Source organism: Perognathus longimembris, chromosome 2 (genome assembly GCF_023159225.1).
Source record: "Perognathus longimembris pacificus isolate PPM17 chromosome 2, ASM2315922v1, whole genome shotgun sequence".
NCBI lineage: Eukaryota > Metazoa > Chordata > Mammalia > Rodentia > Heteromyidae > Perognathus > Perognathus longimembris.
In genome coordinates, this window is record NC_063162.1 from 43,202,324 (window position 1) to 43,216,255 (window position 13,932).

At 34.5% G+C, this 13,932-nt stretch overlaps 1 protein-coding gene across 1 annotated transcript in view; it reads right to left on the reverse strand.

The window, feature by feature from the left end:
* Positions 1-13,932, reverse strand: part of Ctnna3 (catenin alpha 3) — a 1,259,651-nt gene that overhangs the window by 921,390 nt on the left and 324,329 nt on the right. The window contains exon 7 of the mRNA XM_048338867.1: positions 11,923-12,126. Within this exon, the coding sequence (XP_048194824.1) occupies positions 11,923-12,126 (204 nt within the window). The remainder of the gene's footprint in view (positions 1-11,922; positions 12,127-13,932) is intronic.

The following is a 13,932-nucleotide window of genomic DNA, read 5'->3' on the forward strand; positions in this document are numbered from 1 at the left end:
CCCAAAGGTTTTCAAGCAAGACCACACTAGTTACCAGCACAGCTATGTTCATCACAGCACAACTTACCATCACTAAAATATGGAGCCAATCCAGATGCCCCTCAGTAAATGAATGGGTCAAGAAAATGTGGTACATATACATAATGGAATTTTATGCTTCCATCAGAAAGAATGACATTGCCTCATCCATAAGGAAATGGAAAATATCATATTAAGTGAAATGAGCCAGACTCAAAGAAACATAGGCTCTATGGTTTCCCCCATTGGTAATAATTTGTACATGTCTAGGATAGTCCTAGAAGAAGATCACAATAGCTCAATTGGTAGTACATATGAACACATAAGATGATGATAAGAGAAATGAACTCCAAGTAATAGAAATAGGTGGTTTATCATATAAGAACATTTTCTTCATGCTTATGCAGCAAAAGTTGTGAGAGCCTACTAAGTAAAATCCAGTGGTGAATAGTAGAATTAGACTATAGAAAGATTCCATTATCTGCATGCAGATGAGGAAATGGTTATCCATGCACTCTGTTTTCAAAACACAAATACTGTTTCTCCAATTCTTCCTTTAACTGCAAATGACATTTTTGTTTTCTCAAGATCATATTTCCAGAACTCCATGTTATGGAAATGAGTGTTATATCACTGTTGTAATTACTTTCAACATGCCATGTGAAACCATAGCTTTTTTTGTTGATGATCCTCTTGTATCCCCTTCCTGTGGTTGTCCCTGCATTATCACTGTATCTCATCTGAGTACTCTGGATACTGTATATACTGGTATTAGAACTAGGGAAGGGAAAGAGAATATCAAAATCGAGAGACAAAAGATAAAAAGACAAATGACTCCAAAAGTAATACTTACAAAACCATTTGGTGGAAACCAACCAACTGAACAACTTGTGGGGGTAGAGGGAAAGGAGGAGTGGGGAGGGGTGGAAATAAGGGAGGAGGTAACAAATTGTACAAGAAATGTACCCACTGCCTTATGTAAGAAACTGTAATCCCTCTGTACATCACTTTCACAATAAACAAGTAATTACTTAAAAAAAGACTTGCTTTTATAATATTTCTACTTATAGTTAAAACAAGAAGAAATGCCTTCCTTTGAATAGTTTTGCCAAAATAACATAATTAGGAATATAGAAGACTAAAGAGAATTCTCAAATGCCTTTTGGTCTTTTTCTTCAATTTTCATCTGTGAGTACAAACATACCACATGAGAACTATGCCATCAAGTTCTCTATCGCAGCCTGCCTAGAACTAAACCACGTGTAGACAGCCATCTAATCTCTAATGGAGTGTTAGGAAGACACAATGGGTAATTCTGGTGTCTTCAATAAGTGGAGCTAGAAAAACTTGATATTCATATGCATAAAAGTACAACTTGCCAGTTACAAACAAAATCAACTCAAGATGAATTGAAGCCGTAAATATCATACCTTTGAAACAACTAGAAAATATAGGGGCTGGGGATATAGCCTAGTGGCAAGAGTGCCTGCCTCGGATACACGAGGCCCTAGGTTCGATTCCCCAGCACCACATATACAGAAAACGGCCAGAAGTGGCGCTGTGGCTCAAGTGGCAGAGTGCTAGCCTTGAGCGGGAAGAAGCCAGGGACAGTGCTCAGGCCCTGAGTCCAAGGCCCAGGACTGGCAAAAAAAAAAAAAAAAAAAAAAAAACAATTAAAAACTAGAAAATATATAGTTAAAATGCTTCAGGACATTGGTTGGAATCAGTAAAGATTTCTTTTTAGATAACATCTCAAAACACACACACAAAATTATATAAAGGAGGCTGGGCTACATCACACTAATCTTCACACATATAAAAAGAATCAAAACATGGAGACAATCTATACAATAGAAAATTATTTCAAAACTACATATATGATAAAAGTTATTATCCAGATTACACAGGAACTCAATAAAAAGTCAGATAATCCAATGACTTTTTATCGATTTTTAAAAAAATAGACATTTCTCTAAACAAAGCACACATATAGTTCATTGATAGCATAAACCTGTAACCCCAGCATAGCAAGTTCAAGGCCAGCCTGGATAAGCCTGGGCTACATAACAAGACAGATCAAAACTAAAATAGGGTAAGGCAAATTAAAATAATTTACAATAATAAATTACAAAAGGCCAATAGGCATAAGAAAAAAGGTTTATCACCTTCCACCAGTAAAAATGCTATTATCACAAACAGTAAAAACATAGAGTAATGGTGAATTTGGAGAAAGCCAATTAATATTGCACAGTGTTGATGAAATTGTATATCAGGATAGCCACTAAGGAAAATAGTATGGAAATTCCCCCAAAAGTTAAAACTGAATTATCATGTGATTCAGCACTGCACTACTGAGTATATATGTGAAGGAAATAGAACCAGAGAGACATCTGAACTCCTATATTTATACATAGCAGTGCCATTCACAATAGCCAAGGTATGGAATCAATTGAGGTGTCCATCAACTGGTAAATGGATAAAGAAAATGTGGCAGGTGTACACAATGGAAGACTATTTGACCATAAAAAAGGATGAATTTCTACTGTCAGTGTGAATATCACATAATATATAAATGTTTTAAACCATCATGCAATTAACACATACCAATTTTAAACGGAAATATAAAAATTATACACCAAAGTATGCTTTTACAATGAGCAAAAATGTGAAATAATGTGCTTTATTTTTTCACTGTTTCAGAAAGTAAGAGGGAGTTCGTAATACCATACCAATATCTTATGGAAAAGCTTTTAAAATGTATCAGTTGACTTAAAATAAGTTTAGAAACAAAAGAAAAGATTCATATTGTCAGTAATAAGACAAACTTCTTCATCTTCCTCATCACCTAAGCTCACCATTCTCTTTCCACTGTAGATAATAAGCAAAGCCATTTCTCATTCTGAGAAGTATGTACTTAGGTAATTTCGTTGTTGTGGAAACTCCATGGAGTATTCTTATAAAAAAATGAAATGGCTATGACATCACCAGGCAGTATAATTTTATGGGACATGTGTTTTTTTGATGGCTGAAACACCATCATGTGGTCTAGGACTGTGATCGAATTGCCTGCCATGAGTTGTATAATGCCTGTTGCATTATTTGAAGTGTCTGCAAATCACCACAGGCATGTAAGATTCTGTCTCTACCACAGAAGCCCAGTTTATAGAGAACTACAGCATTGTACAGAGCAGGACTCAATGTCAAGTTGACATCAATTCTTTCCATAATTCACACCTAATAAAAGTTATTGTTTAGAAAACTATCATAATTGAGAAATATGAAGAGCTAGGGGTATCTGCGTAGGAAGCTTGAAGCCCTGAGGTCAAACCCCAGTACCACCAAAAAGGAAAAAAGAAATTTATATGAATATGAGGGAAGGAGAACTGTTCTGAAAATTGTGAGCATTTTCTAGTAGAAGAAAGATAACTCAAACTCGATTTTAAAAAATAGTAAATCACTTACAGCCAAGTTTGAGGCAAATCTGGGCTACATTGCAAAACCCTGTCAAATATTTTAAATAAAACTTTGGGCATGCATATGTTACTTTTAGTGTCATAATTATTGACTATAAATGTGGCTATTTTAATAGCATAGTTAGATAAGATGTACATAAAGCTGTCAAGTTAGAAGACAAATATCTTTAAAGCCTTTATGATAAAACTTAGGCAATAGCAAATGAGTAATTAATGTCAATATTTGTCTGTGCTTCCTACTATCAAAATTACATGTTTTTAATTAAATCTCTGTTGATACATAATATGGCAAACTAAATTTTCACAAAAAAGTCTAAAGGGGCTCCTTATAATTAACTTCCCTTCAATCTACTTTGATAAATGAATCATTATACCTTCTCTGATCTCTCACTAACTAATTTTATGTATTGTTTGCGTCTTATCTTTTCAGCAGTAATGTAAGATTTTTCAAAGTCTAAGGCAACAAGGTATATAAAAGGAAGAGAAGGAAGTAACATTTATGATAAAACTGCCATAAATGGGGGACCACGTTAATGTTTTCTTAGCAGTTTTCAATTCTAGTTATGCATTAAAAGTCACCCAGGGATGTAATTTTTTAAAAAAAAATACTGTGATGAATGAGAACTAGCCCTAGAGATTTTGATTTAATTGGTCAGAGGTAGCAACTTAGTTTAAGAATTTCTTAGTCCTCCCTGAGTGATCATAATATGCAGTTAGGATTGAAAATCAGTTTTATGTACTTAATGTCATATCATCAAAACAATCTGGCCAAGCAACTGTATTATTCCTTTATTCAAATTACAAAACTATCTCAGAAATGTGAAATTTTCCATAGAGATAAAATAATCATCATTTTGAATTTAAGCTAGAATTCATTCATATTTCAGAAAGGGAATGGTTAACACTTCACAATTCAACCACAGCAGGAGTCATTAAGTTCGGTTCACATGGGAGGGCTATATTTCCCATTGGATTACAAATCAAATAAGAGTAAGCACTTGGCTTTTGAGTTACCAGCACTATAAAGATTAAATCAAGATACTATGAGAAAAGAAAAAAGAAACCCTCAAATGTCTGGAGATGTCTAAAATAAAACACAAATTATATAGCTTACATAGACACCCATAGAAGTCATTTGCTCCTAGTATTTTATTATAAAAATAGCTTCCAAAGATTCCCCACAGTCCCCTTATTCTTGGTTCCATCTATTTCTGTATTTACTATATCTTGCTTAACAAGGCCGCCTACCATGAATTCCACCCTGCCTGCCTTCCAGTCTCACATACATTGTCCCTTTCTTCTCTGTGCTGAAACCACTCTGGATTGTTTTTTTGCAGCTGTGGCTAGCCATTGAACTTTTGTACACTTCAAGTGGAGCTTATCATGTTTTCCTGGAATATGTTTTTCTCCTCTTCACCTCTTCCTCTCTTCCTTCACCTACCTAATGTCCATTCATCCTTTGAGACCTTAGAAAAGCGTAGTTTTCTGAATTGCCTCTTCCCACTTCGATTCATATTTGAACCCATTTCTTAGCACCTTATGCACTCTTTTTCATTTCTACTTAACTTTTACAATTATATATTAAATTGAAGGACTAATATTCCATGTCTATATAACCATGAGGCTATACTCCTAAGATTTTGAGATATTCATTATTGTATCTTTAGTATTAATTACAAAGGGCAGGTATGTATCTATTAATAGATATTATCATGAATTTCATTCATTTTTGAATGAAGACAACTGTACACTACAATAAAGAACAGAAATTCAAGTTAATCATTGACTTAAGATTTTAAAGAACTTTTAAGATTTTTAAGTACAATCTGCATACTGTTGGCTCACACCTGTAGCTACTCGGGAGGCTGAGATTGTGGAACCACAATAGGAGGATTGTTAAAAGCTCCTTGAATTTTAGTTAGATCCTCTTAACCTCGCCATATTCTTTTGCAGATAGTGAACCTGAGCTCAGCCAAGGGAGCAGAGGTGCAGGGCTTGCTGGCTTGGGGATCAAAAAGGGAGCAGCCTGCCTGCTTTCTAGACTTGTAGCTGATGGCACACTCTTTGGCAGAAGTAACAGGGTCTTTGTTGTTTTGCTTTGTTTTCCCTTTCTATTGGGTGATCCTGGGGAAAACAGTGGTATTATAGCATGGAGAAATCTCATTGATACTATCTAGATTACAGAAGTCAGATTGGTTCTGGATGACATGGGGAGGGGATTCCATTCCAATGCTCTATTGACCACTGCCAGTGATTTATGCAACCCCCACAGTACATTTTCGGCTAACATTCTTCTCATTTTTTTGTTATGCTTTTGTTTTGAAAATGAGGTAGTTTGAAAACTGGGCAAAAATTTGAGCTCCTTTATTACAACATATCCTCCAAGGTAATTACATGATCAGAATGTATTTTGAAGAATTCTTAACTTCTAATATTGTCTATCCTACCAGATGTTCTTTGAAATTTGAAAGTCTATTTTCCTAATGTAGCAGATATGATTTTATTGCTAGCTCTTATATCTCAGCCTGTCATGAACTACTCAGTTATTATGAGCAATTCTTCTAAAATTCTCTTCTACTTTAACAAGCCATTTTTTTTTACTGGTCAAGTGATAATCATTATTTATTATACTAAGTATTTTCTCTGTTTTATAGATAAAAGAAAGAAGGAAAAAGGCCATCAAGAACTTGTAACAAACTATATTCAACCAAAAGAGGCTTTATAAGTTTTCATAGGCAAATCTTCCATAAGAGGGTTAGTGTGGTTGTTGTTTTGTTTTATTTTGTTTTAATTTTCCTTTGTCTTGGGACTTAAACTCAAGGCCTGGATGCTGTCCTAGTGCTCTCCAAGTACAGCAATAAATCCACTTCTGGCATTTTGATGGTTGAGGTAAGAATCTCATGAACTTTCTTACCCAGGCTGGCATCAAATAATAATCCTCAGATTTCAGCCTCCCAAGTGACTAGAATTACAGGAAGGAGCCACCAGCACCCAGCTTTCATAACAGTTTTATCTTGACACTGTGAAAATTTTTTGTACTATGGTAGTGTTTTCCAACACATGGTGGCAGTTACATAAATCTATACAAATGATAGAATTATGTACATCATTTGTAACTATCAAACTCAATCTTGATCATAGCACAGTTACATAAAAATACATCCATTGTAGGAAACTGAGAAAAGGGTACATGGAACTTCTTTGTGCTGTTTTGAAATTTCTTTGAATCTGTAATTATTTCAAAATAAAGTTTCTTTAAATTCCTAGCCATTTAGAGGCACTCCTCAGACACTAAAATAATCCAAAAATGAGAAAAGCCTAAAAGGCTTTCCCACAAAATACGAACAGCTGAATATAAATGTAGTCATCAAGTAGCTTCAATTAGTTCTACAAGATTTTATAGCTTCTAAGTTTTACATAAAAGTTAGAAACTAGATAAAATGAGCAGCCAGTACTTCTGAAGGAGTTGTAAAATTAGGAAGAGCTTCTGTTTTCACAAAAGACAACATAATTATCACAAATAGCAATGATAGAATCTCTTCTATGCACCGCACAAAAGAAATATTTTTCTCATCTCGGTTGTAGACCAATTACTGTACTTAGAGTCCTGCTAATTCTGTATTTTTTTGCATATTCCTGTTTTCTGAACCCCTGGTGCTATGTATGAAATTGCAAAGAAGGAAGGGGGAATTAATAACCATAAGAGGCTAAATGAACATTGCCTATGACTATTCTGCAGCATAAATTACATAATCACTCGGTGTTGATTGATTCTGATTCATTACCACTGAAGAGAGCAGGAGATCGCCATGTGTCTATTAGGAATATCAATCGTGTATCATCTTGTAAAAGTTTAAGGCTACTTCTTTCTTGCAATTATAGCCATCATTTACAAGTGTAAAAGCACCCCAAAATACAAATTTATTAGAATTTAATGCTGCTTGAGGTAGCTTCTAGATTGTTGTTCTGTTTTCACATTGGACATTGGTCCTTATAATTAGATAGGGTTCACCCAATCTGTTAGAAAGATGCCTACAGAAATTTTATTTTTATAAAAGACTTAATGATATAAGAGATTTGTAGGTATTAACCTAATCTATTATTTGTAATAGAATTCATTAACTTTTTTTCAATAAACTGCTTACGAATGTGTTTTATGTTGTTCTTTACAAGTTGTTATTAGTGATTCTTTATATGTTAACAGGAGAGTCTAATTCATCCTCTGTATCTGTGAGGTTATTCCTTATATTTAGTATTTGGATGGTTCTGATCCTTTATAATTTTCTCAAAATCTTTACCTATCAAAATCTGTACTTTGACTATAATGTACAAGAAGTCATCTTAAAACCTAGCCCTCATTGGGAATAATTAGGACACATCAAAGATAGTCCTAGCAGATCACACTAGCACAATAGCTATGTCCATATGAACACATAAGATAATGCTAAGCAAAATGAACTCCCAGTTATGGAAACAAGTAGTATATCATTGTTGTTATTTTAAACATGCCAGGTGAAATTATGCCCTTTTTCTTTTGTATTTCTTTCCCATGATATCCCATTTCTTTCCCTGATATCACTGTAACTGATTTTAGTGCCCTGGATAGTGTATATATGTGTATTGGAACTAGGGAAGGGAAAGGGAATACCAAAATCAAAAGACGAGGAATAAAAAGACAAACCAATGCAACAGCAATACTTATAAAACTATATGGTGTAAACCAACTGTACAACTCATGGTGGGGGAGAAGGAAATGGGGAGGGGGAGGCAAGGGAAAATGAGGGAGGAGATAACAAGTTGGATAAGAAATGTACTCACTGCCTAACGTATGAAACTGTAACCCCTCTGTACATCTCTTTGACGATAAAGAAATGAAAAAAAAAATAATCCTAGTGGTTAAGAGCAACAATTTTTGATTGTCTCTCATGGTTCTGATGTCTGAGGAGGATCACATGGGATTTCACATACCAAGTCTTTGTGCAGCTACAGTTTAGTTTTGGCTGCAGCTCCAGCACATGGAGAGTTAAATGAGCTAGACATCCAAGACAGCACCTTCAAAGTACAAACAGCTGAGTCCATGTGACCAGAATACTATCCTGGCTGTAACCTTCTATGTCCCACCTCTCTCTGAGATGGAAGGTTTCAAGGCTGAACATTCCAAAAGTTGCAAGAAACTACCTCACCCGAGGTCACATGCCTCCTAAGGGTGACCAAAACCCATCCTCCAAGCCAATGAATGACAGTTGCAAGGACACAATAATTTCCTCACCATTCTCTTGCCTTAGTTTGGAACAATTCTGAAGAGCTATCAGCTCCAGACCTCCCACAAGGTGACAAACATCTTGACGATTTCTCCTCTACTCCTAGTACTAGTCTTCACTGAGGTCACAGACACTGGCCTAGTAACCCAATCCTCGTAACCTTACCGCATAGCTTTGGATGACAGGCATGCTTGAGCAGCACTGGGCTAGAATGTAATTTAGTTCTTTAATACTAATTGAGATTCTAAAATCCAGATGTGTAATCATCTGAAAAGCTGAGCCTAACAGAATCAACTGTTCAACTACTGCGATATGATGGACATGTTAAAGAAAGTACATACCTTTAAAAAAAAAATCTAACATGGTGTACCTAAGCTGATGGACAATTCAAATATACCCTATATATAAAAAGAAAAAAGAAGCTAAGAAAGAAAGAAAATTAGGTTGATGCTGTATTTACATTTTTATTTTTTACCTTTATATATATGTATATATATATATAGTTATCAAACTGAATTACAGAGAGGTTACAGTTTCATACATTAGGCATTGGATACATTTCTTGTACTGTTTGTTTCCTCGTCCCTCATTCCCCCCTCCCCTTTCTCTTCCCCCCCCCCCCCGCATGAGTTGTTCAGTTCATTTACACTAAACAGTTTTGCAAGTATTGCTTTTGTAGTTGTTTGTCTTTTTTTACCCTGTGTCTATCGATTTTGGTATTCCCTTCCAATTTCCTAGTTCTAATACCAGTATTTACATTTTTAGAATTTTAATTATTTTATCTTTTACAAAGGAGTTTCAATTCAACATGTCACTTTGTTAATGCAATGGATCTTGCTCAATGTTTTCTTAGAATTTTAATTCTAATTTCTCTGAAGGAGTCAGAGTCAAACCCACAGATATTTTCTGTTGTTTTACCTTAACCATCAGGAAAAATTAACTGGGGCTGAAATTATTTCCAAATTGAATTTTCAGGAAAAGGGTCCTATAAGGAAGGAAATCCCATAAATCTCTTTATAGGCTTTATGCAAACTTCAGAGTTCTCCTAGATAGAGGATGCATTAAACTCAAAGAACACAAATAAATAGATTTCTGAATAACAAAAGCCAGTCCCTTTGACTATTTACTCACTAAGTAAGAATGTAGTGAAAATCAGCAGTGGGTTTTCACATAGATAATAAGAGTAGAAAATAGTGGGCAAATGAGAGGTCCAGAAATGTAAATTAGTCCCTGAATGAACTCAGTCTGTCTTGCTTATTCTAGCAGAATTCACTCAATGCTCTAAAATTCTCAATTAAAAAAAGTCATCTGGAAAAAAAATCATCTGCTAGTTCCAGACACCACCTGAAAATCCTGTCTAGCAACACATCTGACACAACACCACTATGATTTCAATATACTCCCAGAAAAATACACATGATTGCTGGTATCTTAAAACTCAATCATGATGTCTGCCTACCTCCAATTCTATTTTTAGCACCTTGTAAAGAGAACTTATGTCCCTAAAATCCAACTTTCTTCAGACAGCCTCTTTACTCTGTTCCATCCCTGGGGACATTCTCCCATTATCTTATTTAACAAAGAAAATAGACTAAAGACCTAGGCAATCATAGAGGTTTAACAAAACCAGCAAGTCAGGCATTCACACTCATAAGTTTTTAAAGATATAGCTATATTTTCTCTGATTCTGAATATTCTCTGGGGCATATCTTCTAATAAATAAATATTCTATTTTGGAATATGGTCAAATGTAGACCAAAATGCAGAAATTGTGGTTTTTAAAAAGATGTTCCTGAATATTCACACAGATTTTCAGAAGAGATTTACACAGCAAAATAGGACCTTTTATAACAAACAGGCTGTCATATAATTTAGTTGATACTTCAAGTTCTTTTCAATTAATGTCAAAAAGCTGGGGTTTTTTTCTATGACACGGTATATACAATATTCAGTCATTTCACTCAGTGTTTCCTTTAAAAAATACAATTCAGCCTTTTCTAAATGCCAAGTACTGTGCTTGGGACTTGGAATAAAACAGTGAACAAAACAGGCATGCAATTTGCCTGCATAGATTTTAGAGTGTAAACTTTATTGATTATACTGGATGTGAAATGCAAGAATTGATGATTCCACAGAAAAAGGCTAGGGAAGACTGATATTGACATGTGGGATTAAGCCTCCAGAAATGCACCTATCCTAATTCCAGATCCTATGAATGTTACCTTCAATGGTCTTATTCTAGCTCCAACCATTCTAGCAGGATATTCTTGTTACTAAAATCTGCTTTACAATTTTGATTTCTTGAGAGGCAAGAGATTCTTGTCAGGAGCCAACCTCTTCAAATACTGAATACGGAGATACATCAAATGTGTTGAAGGGTCCTCAAAACTCATTAATTTTAGCATATTTCTATTATTCACATAATGCACTTACACTGAACAATCCCAAATGTTTAATTTCATAACCAAAAAGCTTTATATATTGTCACTACTTATCAAAACATACCTTCATAAATCTTGAATTCTTCTACTTTTAGGACAGCTGAATAAACTGTTCTAAATGTAACTCTGTATTTCTATTACTTAAGGAGGTTTCATGATTAATACATGGTAGTCCCTTCCCTATTTATCCACAAGGAATACATTTCAAGATCCCCAGTGAATACTATAAAATAAATAACCAAATTCTAGATATACCATGATTTTGTGTGTATGATAAATTTTCATTTATAGCAGGTGCTATAAAACAACAATCACTACTAATAGAATTATTAAATATGTTGTAACAAAAGTTAACTGAAAATTAGTGAAATATTATGGAATTTTCCATTTAATATTTTCAGCTGATTGAGTAACTGAAACCATAGAAGTCAAAAGCCACAGAGAAACATCTACTGTCATAGCAATCCTGACTCTCTCTTTCAACTCATAGATATTTCCAGAAAGAAAACAATCATTATGTAAATACTTCTCTAATTTCATCACTAGACAATGCTCGAAGTTATTGTTCCCTTGAACAACCCACTCAGAACACCAACCCACTCAGGAAGAATCCCATATTCGTTTATAACTGGTCATATTTCGTGGGGCACAAAAAGCTTCTCAGCATACACTCAACAAACAAGGGACAACAAATGGGAACAGGGATGGGAGATCAAACCAGTCACCTACGTTATTCATGTACTCTGAAAGCAGGTCCTGAAGCGCCTGGCGAATGGCATTGCACTCTGCAATAATTCGCTCCCGGTGGAAGTCCCTTGTGCAGGAAGAGTCTGCCAACAAAGCAGCCCCACTGATAATAGCTTCAAGGCGTTTTTCTAGTGATGGCCTTATTTCCTCCTCAGTCACTGTGAGTGGGTTTAGGACAATTAAGTTCTAAAAGAAAAACACATTTGGATGGTTAGTATTCCATAATATTCCATGTCTATGGAAAACAATTGCCTTGCTTTTTACACTTAGAACTTAGATGTAAAAATAAAGAGAATGACCCAGTTCACATATAAGGTTATGCAACAATTATTATTCAGATGAGTGATGAACATGATGTGATTATGAACACTGGTCTACTCTTGGTCCTGAACTCAAATCTTGTCCTTCTTAATCAGCAGGGTATCTTAAACTCCCTGAGCCTCACCTTCCTATACCTACAAAACTGTGATAGGAATGCTGCTTATATCATAAAACCATAACAAATACATACTTAAAACTATAACTAGCACTTACTGTTATTCATCATAGTAACACTTCTGTAGTAGTACATTTTCAAGTGTATCATCTCATCTTGCCAGTACTGTGCAGCCACAGTATAATTAGCCACACATTTCAGCTGATGAGTGATACTGAGAGGCTGCCTTACTCAAGGCCAAAGAGCAAACCCACTATGAAGCTTGGACAAGCACTCTGATCTCATAATAAGCAATTCGTTATCATTTCATTATGGCTCAGTATAAGCCAAAAGCTCTAATTCTACCACCAACTCATCAAAGAGAATTCTAAATTTCAGTTATTTATTTAAAATGTAAACTCCATCTTCCTGATGGTCTATTCTAACTTGCAGGTGTTTCCAGATATTGGAACCTGATGTGGCATTTTTAAGGTTATCTATAGACCTAAGTCTTTAGGTAATAAAGATTATCTATAGCTTCTAAATAAAAGAGGGAATGCCTGCTCTAAGGATGTTTCATAAAAATAAATTGCAAGACAACTCTTTCAAGGTGAGGCCTAATGTGGTCATTGAAGAAAGAGTATAACATAAGAACTCTCTGAATGACCATTATAAAATAAAATCACGGTCAGGTGCTGGTGGCTCACACCTGTAATCCTATCTAGTCAGGAGGCTGAGATGGAGAATCAAGGTGCCAAGCCAGCCAGGCAAAATAGTTTGTGAGATTCTTATCTCCAATAAACTACTCAGAAAAAAGCCAGGAGTTGTGCTGTGTTTCAAGTAGTACGGTGGTAGCTGCGAGCACCAAGAGGCTCAAGAACAGCGCCTAGGCTCTGAGTGCAAGCCCCAGGACTGGCAATAAGTAAGTAAGCAAATAAATAAATAAATAAATAAATAAATAAATAAATAAATAAATAAATAAATAAATAAATAAAATGATCTTCAGAGTGTAAAACTCAAAATGTGAATTGAAACACAGCATGAGGTCATTATAAAATACTCATGGCTTATTATCTTATATGATAATATGTGTATATATATTACAGAAAAGTATATATTTATGTGAATATATGTAAATCTCATATGTCATTGTGTTAAATTATATTATGAGAAATACTCAATGTTTGAAGTAGCCAGGATATAATTATAAAAGCTACAATATACAAAACCAATCTAGGAAGAAAAAATAAATTATAGAAAAACAAATTACTTAAGGCAATAGGTTAGAAAGAAAATTTGTGCTTTTGGCATATAATATATTGACATATTATAAAACATAAGAGAAATATAATATTGGTTTAATATCATAAAAGTATCAAGAGAATTCATTTCATGGTTTTTTTTGTATTTATCTACTGTTAATTCTCTCCATTTCTTTCTTTTATATATAAAAAGCAATAAAAATGTAATCTGAAGGGCAATTAATTTTACAAAAGCAAAATTTAACTTTTTACAATGCATACAATCTTTAAAATTCTTTGTTGTTATTATAAAAGCGATGTACAGAGAATTACAGT